This window comes from Salvelinus namaycush, chromosome 21 (assembly GCF_016432855.1).
Source record: "Salvelinus namaycush isolate Seneca chromosome 21, SaNama_1.0, whole genome shotgun sequence".
NCBI classification, from domain to species: domain Eukaryota; kingdom Metazoa; phylum Chordata; class Actinopteri; order Salmoniformes; family Salmonidae; genus Salvelinus; species Salvelinus namaycush.
Genome location: NC_052327.1, coordinates 32,460,839 through 32,476,707, shown reverse-complemented (window position 1 = coordinate 32,476,707; position 15,869 = coordinate 32,460,839). Strand labels below are relative to the sequence as shown.

General features: G+C 41.8%; 1 protein-coding gene across 1 annotated transcript; it reads left to right on the top strand.

Moving 5' to 3' along the window:
- The first annotated feature begins 373 nt into the window (after nt 1–373).
- LOC120066697 lies at nt 374–4,543 on the top strand. The gene is made up of 4 exons (XM_039018142.1): nt 374–479; nt 2,239–2,576; nt 2,703–2,949; nt 3,855–4,543. Exons 2-4 carry the CDS (start codon nt 2,310–2,312, stop codon nt 4,214–4,216), a joined length of 876 nt encoding a protein of 291 aa, XP_038874070.1. The 5' UTR covers nt 374–479; nt 2,239–2,309; the 3' UTR covers nt 4,217–4,543.
- Nucleotides 4,544–15,869: the final 11,326 nt, after the last annotated feature.

Here is a 15,869-nt window from a genome sequence, read left to right as displayed (position 1 = left end):
TGTATTAGTTTTGAATGGTTAGATTTAAATGCACTTTGTTTATATACATTAAAAAGTTATACTTTATATATAAATGTTTAATAGCATTCTTTTTAATAACAAACCAATGCATTTTAAAATACATTGTGGTTAAGGTCGAGTATGATTTCATTTAATAATATAATTAGAAATGTTTTAACACCAATCATAGTCAAACTATCGCAAACTGTTTGACTTGAAAAATACAAAACATATTTTTTTTTAAAGAGCCGTTTGGGAGCCAAAAGAGCCGGCTCTTTTAGGTGAGCTGAGCCGAACGAGCCTGCTCACTGAAAAGAGCCGGAATGCCCATCACTAGCTCGTTGTTTAAAATGGTCTAACCATCAGCGCCCCCATTCGGATGTAGGCACGATTTCCCCGGTTGTCTAAGATATATAACCCCTTTTGTGTGGGTTTGTGACATGTCTCTGATGAGTACTTTTTCAAATACGTTTTCACAGGTAAGGAAAGTTCTTATGATAGCTAGCTAGTAACATTCCTAAGTGTTGATGTCAATGCTGTATACATGATATGATATATAGCCTTTTGCAACATAGGCAGCTAGCCCGCTAACTACCGATAGTAAGATAACTAGCTAAGTTAGTTTTGCCAGTTTGACCGCTTGATCATACGATTTAAAGTGTTTTTTGAGTTATTGAATTAATCTCGGCCACATTGACCATTAACATGCCCTTTAAAAATATGGAACGATCCATTTTCGTTCATTTGGCCAGCTACCAGCTTTTTAAAAATGATATCAGCTAACCTTTGGTTGTGTTTGCACATAATGACTGTGTTGAGAAAGTCAGGGGTACGATTTCCCCCTGACTCTCAGACACATTGAGCATCGGGGCTCTTAACAGTTCAATCTGAACACTAACACGCGTCCTTTGCCTCACGGTTTTGGATGCATACGGAGTTTATTTCATATCAGTGAGGGAAAAAAATGTATAGATTTTTAAAAATTTAAATTAGTTATCTAGTATGCTCCGAACACCTGCGTGTAAGCTAACTCTGGAAGTGTAGCAGAAGTGTAGTTTGAGGAACTAAAAGCTATATGGATCTGTGCAAAACGGCTACAGTACAGTGAGTGTGTATATATATTTATCTGAAGGATTATTTATCGCTGAAAGATAAGGGCCATATGTTTGGAAAGCCATATTACAAGCAATGATTATTGACGTTTCTAAACATTAAAACACAGCGTCGGGATTGTAGTTCACAAGAGTCAGTGGTGGGCGGAGCTAATGACTGAACTTTAGGAAGAAGGCAGAATGTTGTAGGCTACGACTAGCCCAATAATGGACTAAAGGAGCCTAACGTTGCTCCTTACAGTCCAAGGACATTACATGTTCCGTTTAAAGGCGAATTGGCTCTAGAAGACAAAACAGTCAAATGCACCATCTAAATATCTCATCAAAATCATTTTCCAAATGCAGTGGTGTAAAAATAAAGTACTACTAAGTCGTTTTTGGGGTATCTTTACTTTACTATTAATATTTTTTGGCAACTTTTACTAACCTACATTCCTAAAGAAAATCAAGTACTTTTTACTCCATACATATTCCCTGATACCCAAAAGTACTCATTACATTTTGACAGAAAAATGGCCCAAATCACACACTTGTCGAACATCCCTACTGCCTCTGCTCTGACGGACTCACTAAACACAAATGCTTTATCCATCATTAAAACAAATTACATTTTGCCGTCTAGTTTGCTAAATATAAGAAACTTGAAATGATTTATATACTTTTACTTTTGATACTTAAGTATATTTAAAACCAAATACTTTAAGAGTTTTACTTCAGTAGTATTTTACTGGGTGACTTTTACTTGAGTTGTTTTCTATTAAGGCATCTTTTCCACCACTGCCCAAATGTAAGTACACTGTTTTTAACGCCGTTGCAGCCAACAGTATTTTTCAGTGACAACACGTTTCGGGCGTCCGTCTTCCGTTTACACACGTGTTCCGGAGATGCAGATAGCTAATTAGCATAGGTAGCTAGTCCACTCGGTCTTCCGTCTGTTTTCTGTAAACAACCGCTGTAATATGGAAGTGTGGGAAACCTAACCCTATAAAGGTGTGTATCAATTGAATATATATATATTATTTCCCCCTTTATGAAAGATAAGGTCCTTATACTTCCAAACCCTATCTGTAATGTTGCATGTTTAAACAGCAAATCTGTCTGCAAAATATTTTTCTTCCCCTTCCAGACCAAAGCCTTCACCACAGTTGCCTCACCTCCAGGCTCCCTAACCCTGCACTCTGAATCCCTGCTGTCACCATGCAAGCCCGTAGGGTCACCGTTCACCGCATCAGCAAGACCATCACCTTGTACCTGAATGACACAGCCTCACCTAAACCCTCCCCTGGCCCTCTGTCTGCCCTGAACGATGCAGCCAGTACCTCTCCATCCCTAGCCCTTACCTCTGCCCCAACCAAGCCCCTGCTGCTGATGCTGCCCTGGTTGGGGTCGCGACCTCAGGCTGTGGCCAAGTACTGTGAGATCTACTTCCGTACAGGCTTTGACGTGCTCATAGTGGAGAGTGCGGTGAGGAAGGGACAACGTTCATGGGTGGAAAAGCTGTAACCATTTAAACATTCTGTTTAGAATGCTCCTCTCTATGGTCTCCTTTTTCTCTAAAATACCTCTCATATCCCCTCTCCTCTACCCTAGGTGAGTCAGTTCCTGTGGCCTCGCTGGGGCCTGGACTACGGGGCGAGGGTACTAGATCTCCTGCAGAGTGACCTCTTTGTGTCACGCCCCCTGCTCGTGCACGCCTTCTCCATAGGAGGGTACACCTTCACCCAGCTGTTGGTGCATGTGTCCCGCGACACACAGAAGTACTGTGGCTTCACTCAGAGGATCAGAGGCCACATCTATGACAGCCTTGTGTTGGGCTCACTGGAGAGGATGGCTACAGGTGAGTCTGGGGGACGGGTTACCGTGAGCGGATACCGACCAGGTGTAACACATCTGACAGCCTAGCATTGTCTAGTATAGCCTGGTTAGAGGTTATAAAGCTAACCAGTGAGCTGATGTTGTCCTTTATCCTCAGGACATTTATACTGAACAAAAATATAAACGCAACAATTTCAATGATTTTACTGAGTGAGTTCATAAAAGGAAATCAGACAATTGAAATTAATTAATTAGGCCCAAGTCTATGGATTTCACATGACTGGGCGGGCATAGGCCCACCCTCTTGGGAGCCAGGCCCAGCCAATCCAAATGAGTTTTTCCCCACAAAAGGGCTTTATTACAGACAGAAGTACTCCTCAGTTTCATCACCTGTCCGGGTGGCTGGTCTCAGACGATCCCGCAGGTATGGAAACCGAATGTGGAGGTCCTGGGCTGGAGTGGTTATGCGTGGTCTGCGGTTATGAGGCCGGTTGGATGTACTGCCAAATTCCCTAAAACGATGTTGGAGATGGCTTATGGTAGAGAATTTAATGTTCATTTATCTGGCAACAGCCCTGGTGGACATTCCTGGAGTCAGCATGCCAATTGCACACTCACTCAACTTGAGACATCTATGGCATTGTTGTGACAACTGCACATTTCAGTGGCCTTTTGTCCCCAGCACAAGGTGCACCTGTGTAATGGTCATTCTATTTAATCAGCTTCTTGATATGCCACACCTGTCAGGTGGATGGATTATCTTGGCAAATGAGAAATGTTCACTAAAAGGGATGTAAACAAATTTCTGCACATAATTTGAGAGAAGCTATTTGTGCGTGTGGAAAAATTCTGGAACCGTAGGACCAACACTTTACATGTTGCGTTTATATATTTTTTGTTCACTACATTTTGTCATTATCTCCTCAGGTCTAGGTAAGAGCCTGTTCCCCTGGCTGGAGAGCCAGGTGAAATGGGCCAGTATGCTCTACTTCAGAGCCTTCAAACACCACACAGTCGACTATTTCAACAACGGCATTGATGTCTTCTTGAATAACCCTGTCACCGCACCCGCCCTCGTCTTCTTCTGCCAGAACGACGCACTGTGCGACCCGGAGGGCATGGAGGAGATCATCGCCTACTGGAGAAAACGAGGGATGGCGGTGACAGACAGGAAGTGGGAGGAGTCAACACATGCAGGTCACCTGAGACGACACCCCCAGGAGTACCTGTCTACCTTGGAGTCCTTCCTAAAGACTCTTGGTATGGTCCCTCTCAAGGCCAAGATGTGACCCTAGGCAGGACCCACACAGCTGTGGTCCGGCCCAGAAACAATCCCTAACCCTATCCACTACCCCTTAGGCCCTCAGCACGGACCCAAGCAAGGCCAAGTGACAACAGGGCACAGCTGTGGTCCAGTCCAGAAATAGCCTCTAGCCACTACCCCCTAAGCACTCAGGACCCCCTGAAGACCAGGATGTGACTGCAGGATGTGACAGTTTGCACTTCACTTACCTACAAGTTCCACGTTTGAGTACTCTAGGTATAGTGGGGACTTATTGTATACAGTTTTACAGTTTTACATTCTTGAAAAACATTAAATTAACTCTTGTTTAGTAGACTTTTCGCAAAAGGATTCATTGTTTAGATGTTTCGGAATTGTACCAGAAATGTCATGTGATATAGCCTCTGCATTACGTAGGTTACGTAGTGCTCTGAATACCAATCTCTAATAGCATCCACTTCATTTTCAAACGCTTTTAAACACTGAAGCCAAACTTCCTCCACGTTATCATAATGTGTATGCGCGCCACTAGAGATCCCTGCATTAGCATGTTTCTGTAAGCTGATCAATCCTGAAAAAATACCCCATATTGCTGGCCTGCTAATGTGCTTGGACCTTGAAGGCTAAACATTTGAGGAAAAAAAACAATTGATCCAAATGATTGTCCAATCAGGCAGGCTAGATGCAATCAATTCGAAATGAATATGCATTCAAAACGCCAGGCTTTTGAGCAGTTATTCAAATGACATAGGCTTTTCACTGCAGTCTACTGCCTAGACTAGAGTTTTGTACTCACTTGAAAACAATAACATTCTTCATTACATTGTAGGCTACATTTCTTGTCCCTAAAAAGCTGAAACTATAGGGTAGCTTTTCAAGCTGGTACCAGGGGACTGGGAGGGAGGGCACAGTGTAGGCTACCTATGATTTTGTTTTCTGATAAAAATTATATTTTGTTGTGTACATTTACGGGATATATTCACTGCAGTATTGAGCTTATGAATTATGGGCTAATATGCATTTGCTTCTAATTTAGGCTATAGTCTACATCCCAAGCCTGTCTGTCTTTGTTCTGTTGCGCAATTACGCACCTGGCCTCTCTGCTGCCATGGCTCTTCCTCTTAAATCTTGTGGAGTCCCAGGAAAAGCAAGACTACAAAAGCTTGTTGGACACTTACAGTTGAAGTCGTAAGTTTACATGCACCTTAGCCAAATACATTTAAACTCAGTTTTTCACAATTCCTGACATTTAATCCTAGTAAAAATTCCCTGTCTTGGGTCAGTTAGGATCACCACTTTATTTTAAGAATGTGAAATGTCAGAATAATAGTAGAGAGAAGGATTTATTTCAGCTTTTATTTATTTCATGACATTCCCAGTGGGTCAGAAGTTGACATACACTCAATAAGTATTTGGTAGCATTGCCTTTTAAATTGTTTAACTTGGGTCAAATATTTCGGGTAGCCTTCCACAAGCTCCCCACAATAAGTTGGGTGAATTTTGGGCCATTCCTCCTGACAGAGTTGGTGTAACTGAGTCAGGTTTGTAGGCCTCCTTGCTTGCACAAGCTTTTTCAGTTCTACCCACAAATTGAGGTCAGAGCTTTGTGATGGCCACTCCAATACCTTGACTTTGTTGTCCTTAAGCCATTTTGCCACAACTTTGGAAGTATGCTTGGGGTCATTGTCCATTTGGAAGACCCATTTGCAACCAAGCTTTAACTTCCTGACTGTCTTGAGATGTTGCTTCAATATATCCACATACTTTTCCTTGCTCATGATGCCATCTATTTTGTGAAGTGCACCAGTCCCTCATGCAGCAAAGCACCCCCACAACATGATGCTGCCACCGCCGTGCTTCATGGTTGGGATGGTGTTCTTCGGCTTGCAAGCCTCCCCCTTTTTCCTCCAAACATAACAATGGTCATTATGGCCAAACAGTTCTATTTTTGTTTCATCAGACCAGAGGACATTTCTCCAAAAAGTACGCTCTTTGTCCCCATGTGCAGTTGCAAACCGTAGTCTGGCTTTTTTATGGCGGTTTTGGAGCAGTGGCTTCTTCCTTGCTGAGCGGCCTTTCAGGTTATGTTGATATAGGACTCGTTTCACTGTGGATATAGTTACTTTTGTACTTGTTTCCTCCAGCATCTTCACAAGGTCCTTTGTTGTTCTGGGATTGATTTGCACTTTTCGCATCAAAGTACGTTCATCTCTAGGAGACAGAACGCGTCTCCTTCCTGAGCGGTATGACGGCTGTGTGGTCCCGTGGTGTTTTATATTTGCGTACTATTGTTTGTACAGATGAACGTGGTACCTTCAGGCATTTGGAAATTGCTCCTAAGGATGAAACAGACTTGTGGAGGTCTACAAATTGTTTTTTCTGAGGTCTTGGCTGATTTCTTTTGATTTTCCCATGATGTCAAGCAAAGAGGCACTGAGTTTGAAGGTAGGCCTTGAAATACATCCACAGGTACACCTCCAATTGACTCAAATGGTGTCAATTAGCCTATCAGAAGCTTCTAAAGTCATGACATTTTCTGGAATTTTCCAAGCTGTTTAAAGGCACAGTCAACTTAGTATTTGTAGCTTCTGACCCACTGGAATTATGATACAGTGAAATAATCTGTCTGTAAACAATTGTTGGAAAATTTACGTGTCATGCGCAAAGTAGATGTCCTAACCGACTTGCCAAAACCATAGTTTGTTAACAAGAAATTTGTGGAGTGGTTGAAAAAATAGTTTTAATGACTCCAACCTAAGTGTATGTAAACTTCTGACTTCAACTGTATTTAAACTACTAATAGTCTATTGGATGAGAGATATACTCTTGCTGAATATAAAGTAGTCTACAGTATTAAGAATGTGTGGGGAGTTGGAAAGGTGAAGCACATATTTTCCAATAGGCCAACCTTAACACTGGGCTACATTCTGACAAAATACATCATGAGTGGCCTGCTAATGTACCTTTCTGGACCTTCTAAACTGTTAAAAGACCTAAACTGATCCAAATGGTTGCATAATCAGGCCTAGGCTGTTGGCCAATGCAGTTATTTCGACATTAAATAAAACAGGACATTTGAGAGGTTATTCAAATTAGCCTACATCACTGCAGATTACAGCCTATGGACAAGAATTGTGTACTCACTTGGTAACAATAAAAAATCCTCATTGCACTGTGTTGTAGCCCAGGTATAATAATACAGTCTAAAAACATAAGCTTTGCGTGCCATGGGGACAACAGCGCAGTCTGGAGGAACGCGCAGTACAGATCTTCAATTTCATAATCTGTGAACTTTTTTTTTTCTTGCACTTTGACTGGTAAATCTTTAGTTTATAGCGCTAATATCTAGGTAATATGCATAACCGGCTATAGCAGGAGTATGCAACCCTGGTCCTGGGTGCCACGGGCACTTCATGTTTTGATTTAACTGACCTGGAAGACCAGTTATGTTGAATTTAGGCAGTCATTGAACTGATCAATTAGCTTAGTTGGTCAGGTGTGGTGCCTAGTTGGAACACAATCCTGCAGTACCTGTGGATTGTTGAGACAAAGTACATTGGTGTGCTATCTTTTGTCCGGTTATTATGATAACGTTGTTGCACCGATGCATTATTTGCAGTTTTCACTATGACAATGAACATACCCTGCATTGAATGGTCTGAACCAGTGTCTGTGCGTTAGAGACTCCATGAATGGTTTTGTTAACACCTTTATTAATAGGCAGCGTGCAGTATGATGCATTGATCAGTTGATTGACGTAGGACTGCAGAATGAAAAACAATCCTCTTTTCTCTAGTGTGGATGCTCACAAACGTTTTATAGATATGTAGCCTATAGTTATGGGCTTGGTGGATGGCCCTTAACGCTGGCGCGACACAACTGTTATCACAGCAGAACTAGCCTAGTAGGTCTAGCTAACGTTGGAGAACTTGGATGAAATAAAAATACACTTATACTTGTTTACTTTTATACTATATCAATTTACTCTTGCAAGTTTGCCACCGGCGCCCTGCAGTAGGAAAGTAAAGCGGAAGTCGAATCATCACTTCTGCTGTTTGGCTGTGCTCATAACAACGTTTGAAATTGAGGTGGACAGTGCAAAGTGTGTTAAATTACTTTTTTATTATGACGTGCAAACACTACATAACTTGTGTTAAATAATCTATGCAATCTTATTAAAATTGTTCAATGGATTTATACGTTATAAGTTTGTCTTGTAAAAGATAACCAACAATACCACTCTGTATGCATATGTAACTAATGAAGAGGACTCTCTCAAACACAACCCAGTGAGCGAGCCCCTCCAGTTTGCCAAGAGATTCAAGGACAAATGGGCAGACAGTCTCTAAGCTGAACATGCCATAATTGTACTAAAAATGACCTATTATTTGGGTGACTATGACCTATGTCCTCTTATGATAATCCGCCTTATAAAGCCTTAAGAACACATCCTTGTGTAAACTTTAATATCCAGCATAATACTGCAAACACTAACACTTAGTAACAAAAGCAACATGAATGCTGAGACAGAAGAGCAAATAGGCAGAAGGCGAAAAAACGTAATGACTGATATGCAATTCGCTTACACTGGTGGTTCTCAGAGAATGTATCTTTACACATATTTCCCTGCGCATACAGACTTGTTTTGAAGATCATTTAGAACAGGGGTGTCAAACTCATTCCATGGAGGGCCTACTGTCTGCTGGTTTGTTTTTTAATTTTCAATTAAGACCTAGACAACCAGGTGAGGAGAGTTCCTTACTAATCAGTGACAATCATATCTGTACAAGGGAGGATCGAAAACCCAGACACTTGGCCCTCCATGGAATGAGTTTGACACCTATGATTTAAAAATACTCCATTGTTCCTTATCAAGCAGTTATCAACTTGTTTTCGTCTTACTTGACAAATCCCATAGTTTAGCCTGACTATTATCAGACAGATGCAAGATTGCTGTTTCACTATATAGATTTCAATCTGTCGCCAATTGGATGGAAATGTGAATACTCTAGAATCTGCATATTTTCTCACCAGTGGTGTTTTCCCAAAATTGACATTTTCTCTTAAGTTTTCATGTACTGAATAAAAATCTAAAGTTCAATATATTTCCATCACATTTTCAATTCTACCGATAGTTTTGTCTCAAACTGCATTAAATATAAAATGTGTGTCTTGGCACGTGTGCTCCAGCCAACATCTCGCAGATGCTGTGCGGGTATAGTCCACATCAGGGGCGTCAAACTCATTCCATGCAGGACCTAATGTCTACTGTTTTTTTCTTTTTTTCCTTTCAATTAAGTCCTAGACTACCAGGTGAGGGGAGTTCCTTACTGATCAGTGACCTTAATTCATCAATCAAGTACACGGGAGGAGCGAAAACTCGCAGATATTCGGCCCTCCATGGAATGAGTTTGACATGTGGTCTATATGATGAATATTATGGATAAGAGCGAGAATTTTTATTTATCACGTCAAAAGGCAGTTAAGCATCGATCATGTCACCAGAATAAGACCTTTGATATGTATTGGAAAGGAGCATCAAGATCCCAGTGAACTTTCACCACCCTGTGAAGTTTAACATATTTCATCAGTAGCCTAATAAACTGCATGGTTTCCCGAGTCGTAGTGGGAGGACCACACACCATATCATCGCGGGACTCCAAGTTTACTTCGATATGATGGTTATTATATACATATTTGCGCATAAAGGACTTTCCACCGCCATTTCTTGCATAATTTTAAATGCGGATGACACATTTCAGTTGAAGGCATTCAGTTGTACAACTGACTAGGGATCCCCCTTTCCCTTGATTATTTTTACCAACACAAAAAGATCCCACCGTGTCGAACGAACAAATAATCTGTTGGCATTTATAAAATTGTTTCCATCACAGCTGTCATAATTTTAATAGAGTATGACTTTACTCGTATAAAAACTGAATGGAAACGTGGTTTATGATACATTTTCCAGACATGATTAGTCTCCTGTTTATATAGAAACGTAATTTATATTTTGCGTCAGTCTTACCCACCGTTCTATATTAACCAATCAAGTAGCAGTCTTGTTTGACAATCAAATGAGGAACACTAGAACAGGGGTCTTCAACCTTTTCTTGCCCAGGGAAACCGGTGACCCAGGGACCCCCATATGTTAGCAAAAATAAATAAATAAAATGACATCTTGTGTTATCAGGTGAATGATAATGGCAAGGAGAAGTTATCAACATTTTAAAATTAATAGATTTGGTAGATAGTTTTTTTCAATATTTTGACCTGTGAAGGTGTGTGAATCTCTGACATAGCCTATTAGCTAGAAAGATAACTCCAAACACATTTTTGCTAAGAGCAGCTGTTTAGCTGGTTAAGCAAAGGTTAGCAATGTATTGACAAAAATGTATACCCAAGTCAAGAAAGCTTACCAGCAGCACTTGCTTCACTGGTAGCCTATTCGCGGGTGCTTTTTTGAAGCCTATGATTCTCCAGTGAGTGTAATTTGCTTAATATTAGGAGTTGAAGCCTTTAGAAGATATTATCCTCTTTTCTACTGTAGGTATGTAATTCAAAAACATGTATTGTTGTTGCTAGTGATATTCATATAAAATCCACTTGTTTTTATATATATATTTTCACCGTCCTCCTGCATTACCTTGGACCCCAGGTTGAATACCCCTGCTCTAGGACCTCCTAAATCTACGGGTATATAATAAATACTCATATTATCATCCCTGTGTGTATTCTCCTGTGTACATCGCAGTGAAGTTCTGATTGTCTTTGCCGTTCTTTAAAAATAATTATTTTGTTAAGACATACTGCAACTCTTCAATGCAATGTTTTCCAACAGATGTGCCATTTTACTTCAACTGGATAAGCAATTAATTGAGATGAATTTGTCAATGTTACCATTAGTTGATTTTTCTAATATTTACATTAGATTTAAACTGGAAAGATGACAAGTTGACAATGGACAAGATCTTTACATGTTTTTTCCCTCAAGATTTAGCCAATTCTGTCAATTTGTTTTAGTCAAACCTTTATGTTCATGATCCGCCAGTACTGTAGGTCCACCGTGAACACTTGTATTAGAGCTATTGTCATACAGTCTATTTTTGGAAAGCATGATTAAAAGAACAGAAATGTTGAATTTTGTGGGACTCTGGTTGGCGGAAACTTGTTTGTTTGGAGAGATGGTGCAAAATAGGGGCTGCGGCAGAACGAACCAGTTGAATGGTCTTTGATTTCCATAGGCGGGCACGTCTATCCACGAGCGTGTGCACGCGCTAGCGCGTTGAGATAAAAAAAATAAAAAAAAATGGTTGTAATTGTAAAGACCGTTGGCAGCTTTGGACAAACATATCTGATTCAACACATTAATGGTTTTAAGATTAATTGACAAGTTGAATCAGGTGTGCTTTTCAGGTGCTACAATAAAAATGTGTACCGTTGGGGTTACTTAAGGACCGAGACGGGCTCTCCGTGCAGTAGGTGGCGGAAACGGAGGTTTTGTTTGAAACTGCTAGTGAGTCAGGTGAAGCTAAGAGTACAGAAAGTGAGTGAGTGGGTTACAGTGGCGAAGAAAAAGGGAAGCGATAAGTAAAGCTATTTTGGGAAAATAGGAAACCACTAGACTCGTTTTTGGTCAGAGTCAGGGTTTTGGATGAATGCTACTTGGGAAAACTGTTTAACGTCCCCAGGAAAATCTGGAATGTGTTGGAAGAAAGTGTGGAGTCGGTGAGAGTCACAAGTATTTTTTGTGTGTCTGCGGAGCAGAAGAAGCGTGTGTTAAGACTCAAAAAGATATGGAGTGGAATGTTTCCTGCATGGATTTTCGTAGCAGGGTGCCTATCAAGGGGGTTATTTCTGGGGTGGTGAAAGAAATAAAGGCAGAGGATATAACTGGAGAATCGATGGAGTGGTTGGTGCACGTCAATTGACCTGCATGGTAACAGTAGATGGAGAAAAGAAGTTCACTTCCTCTATGCTACTCTTTTTTGATGAAGTCTCTCCCTTCTCATATAAAGTTATTAATGAGATACCCTGTAAGAGCTTCTGTGCACAAGCCCCTTCAGTGTCATAATTGTAAAATATTTAGTCAAGTGTGTGCAGAAGGAAAAAATATTGTATGCCAGATGAAGGGAAATGCTGCAACTGTGGATGTGAACATGCGCCTGAATTCTTGGGAGTGCCCTGTCAGGGTGAAGGAGAATGAGGTGGCAAGGGTAAGGAGTGTTTCCTATCTGGAGGTGGTGAGAAAATTTGGAAGGAACGGGTAGCGGGGAAGAAGCAACGGTAGTAGAGCCACCAAGACCAGTGAAGGTTTCTCATCAATCGAGGGATAGTGAAATGCTACATGTTAAAAAGGTGGACTTTGTATTATATATTGTAATGGTCATAAACTGTACAGCACAAGCGAAAAATAAGTGTAAGAAAATTGGAATCATTGAATGCCGCTGAACATTTTGTGGGACTTTTGATTTCACAGCCAAGGCGGTGCAAGAAATCCTGTAGGTGAATGTAGCCCCATCACAGGCCCTTGAGCCTGTGTATTTTGGAGTGGACTGTGATTGTTTAAACATCATACTTCTTAATTATTTTAATGTTTTTTAGTTGACGTGTTTTATTTTGTATTATGTTTTTCCCCCTTTCCTGGAATGTTTTTTGTTGTTTCTTATTCAATACCCAGTCCAGTTGATGGCAGTAATGCACCATTAACATTGGATTCCAACCGCCGTTAAACCCCATCAAAGAAGAAGGTACTCGAGGACCAGAGTTGGGAACCACTGCCCTAGTAGCTTTGCATGATACACGCACAGTTGCAGTAATGCTCAGACTAGTTTGTTGGCTCACTACTACCATGCGGAATAAGAAGACTTGCTGGTGTCGATGCCATATCTAACTGTTTAATCCTGAATGCTGATTGGTTAAAACCGCATTCCAGACGGTGTCTATTCCACAAGTTACGACCAGCGAAATCTACAATGTTAAAATGCCTATTTACTCTGTTCCATCTGACTGCGCAATCCACTGTCTCATCAACCCAGCCAGGCAATTTATAAACTTGATCTCCACTATAAAAAGTATCTAGACATTATCTCACATTTATTTTAGACATTTAGTTTAACTGTATGAAGCTTGCTGTATGTTTCTCTGACGTTTGTATCATTGTTTCAATATTCAAATTCTATCTCCTGCTGTCCCATAGTAATGAACATGTCGGGAGGCAGTGTTTCTCAGCCGGTCGAAATCAAATGTCAAACATTATTTGAATATGTTGGTAACTCGTTGTATAAAAGTGATAATGCCCTCAAAGCCAGTGTTTGAAGGATATATATTTGTATCTTGGAGTGGACTGTGATTGAAGAAGTATGTTTTTGTAATTTAAAAAATATATATAAAAACATACTATTTCAATCACAGTCCACTCCAAAATACATATACATATATCCTCCAAACACCGGCTTCAAGGGCATTATTACTTAAACCAAATCAGCCACCGGGCTTCTCCATGCATCGTGCCGACAGAGATAAACACCTCTCTGGGAAGAGGAAGGGCGGGGGTGTATGCTTGATGATTAACGACTCATGGTGTAATCATAACAACATACAGGAACTCAAGTTCTTCTGCTCACCCGACCTGGAATTCCTTACAATCAAATGCCGGCCATTTAACCTACAAAGAGAATTCTCGTCAGTTATAGGTCACAGCTGTGTACATTCCCCCTCAAGCAGACGCCAAGACGGCTCTCAAGGAACTTCACTGGACTCTATGTAAACTGGAAACCATATATCCTGAGGCTGCATTTATTGTAGCTGGGGATTTTAACAAAGCAAATTTGAGAACAAGGCTACCTAAATTCCATCAGCATATTAATTTCACCACACGCAGGGGCAATACACTCAACCACTGCTACTCTAACTTCCACGATGCATACAAAGCCCTCCCTTCGGCAAATCCGACCACGACGCCATCTTGCTCCTACTGTCTTATAGGCAGAAACTCAAACAGGATGTACCAGTGACGAGAACCATTCAACACTGGTCTGACCAATTGGAAGCCACGCTTCAAGATTGTTTTGATCACGCGGAACTGGAATATGTCCTGGTTAACCTCAGAATAACATCACGCTTACTCGGTGAGTGAGTTTATAAAGAAGTGCATTGGAGATGTCGTACCCACTGACTATTAAAATCTACCCTAACCAGAAACCGTGGATGGATGCCAGATTTCGCTCAAAACTGAAACTGCGAACCACCGCGTTTAACCATGGAAAGAGGTCTGGGAATATGGCTGAATATAAACAATGCTCCCTCCGCAAGGCAATTAAACAAGCGAAATGCTGGTACATGAACAAGGTGGAGTCGCAATTCAACGTCTCAGATACGAGACGTATGTGGCAGGGTCTACAGGAAATCACGGACTACAAAAAGGAAACCAGCCACGTCACGGACACCGACGTCACGCTTCCAGACAAACTAAACACCTTCTTTGCCAGCTTTGAAGATAATACAGTGCCACCGTCGCAGCCCGCTAATAAGGACTGCACCCCCCCCCCCCCCTCTCCGTGGCCGAAGTGAGTAAAACATTTAAACGTTTTAACCCTCGCAAGGCTGCTGGCCCAGATGGCATCCCTAGGGTGGCTTCCAAGAGCATCCGCAGACCAGCTGGCTGGTGTGTTTACGGACTAATTCAATCGCTCCCTATCCCAGTCTGTTGTCCCCGCATGCTTCAAGATGGCTACCATTGTTCCTGTACCCAAGAAGGCACAGATACCTGAACTAAATGACTACCGCCCCGAAGCACTCACTTCTGTCATCATGAAGTGTTTTGAGTGACTAGTCAAGGATCATATCACCTCCACCTTACCGGCCACCCTAGACCCACTTCAGTTTGCATACCGCCCCAACAGGTCCACAGACGATGCAATCGGAATCACACTGCACACTGCCCTATCCCATCTGGACAAAAGGAATACCTATGTAAGAATGCGGTTCATTGACTACAGCTACGCATTCAACACCATAGTACCCTCTAAGCTCATCATCAAGCTGGAGGCCTGGGTCTCAACCCCGCCCTGTGCAAATGGGTCCTGGACTTTCTGACGGGCCGCCCCCAGGTGGTGAAGGTAGGAAATAAAATCTCCACTTCGCTGACACTCAACATTGGGGCTCCACAATGTTGCGTGCTTAGCCCCCTCTTGTACTCCCTGTTCACCGACGACTGCGTGGCCATGCACGCCTCCAACTCAATCATCAAGTTTGCAGATGACACAACAGTAGTGGGCTTGATTACCAACAACGATGAGACAGCCTACAGGGAAGAGGTGAGGGCACTCGGAGTGTGGTGTCAGGAAAACAACCTCTCACTCAACGTCAACAAAACAATAGAGATGTTCGTGGACTTCAGGAAACAGCAGAGGGCGCATCCTCCTATCCACATCGGAGGGACAGCAGTGGAGAAGGTGGAAAGTTAAGTTCCTCAGCGCACACGACACAGACAAACTGAAATGGTCCACCCACACAGTGTGGTGAAGAAGGCACAACAGCGCCTTTTCAACCTCAGGAGGTTTTGGAGCAGTGGCTTCTTCCTTGCTGAGCGGCCTTTCAGGTTATGTCGATATAGGACTAGTTTTACTGTGGATATAGATACTTTTGTACCTGTTTCC

Coding starts and splice junctions, on each gene's coding strand:
- LOC120066697 (XM_039018142.1), top strand. CDS start 2,310: ATGCAAGCCCGTAGGGTCACCGTTCACCGCATCAGCAAGACCATCACC. Junction 2,577..2,702: donor TGCTCATAGTGGAGAGTGCG/GTGAGGAAGGGA, acceptor CCTCTACCCTAG/GTGAGTCAGTTCCTGTGGCC. Junction 2,950..3,854: donor ACTGGAGAGGATGGCTACAG/GTGAGTCTGGGG, acceptor TTATCTCCTCAG/GTCTAGGTAAGAGCCTGTTC.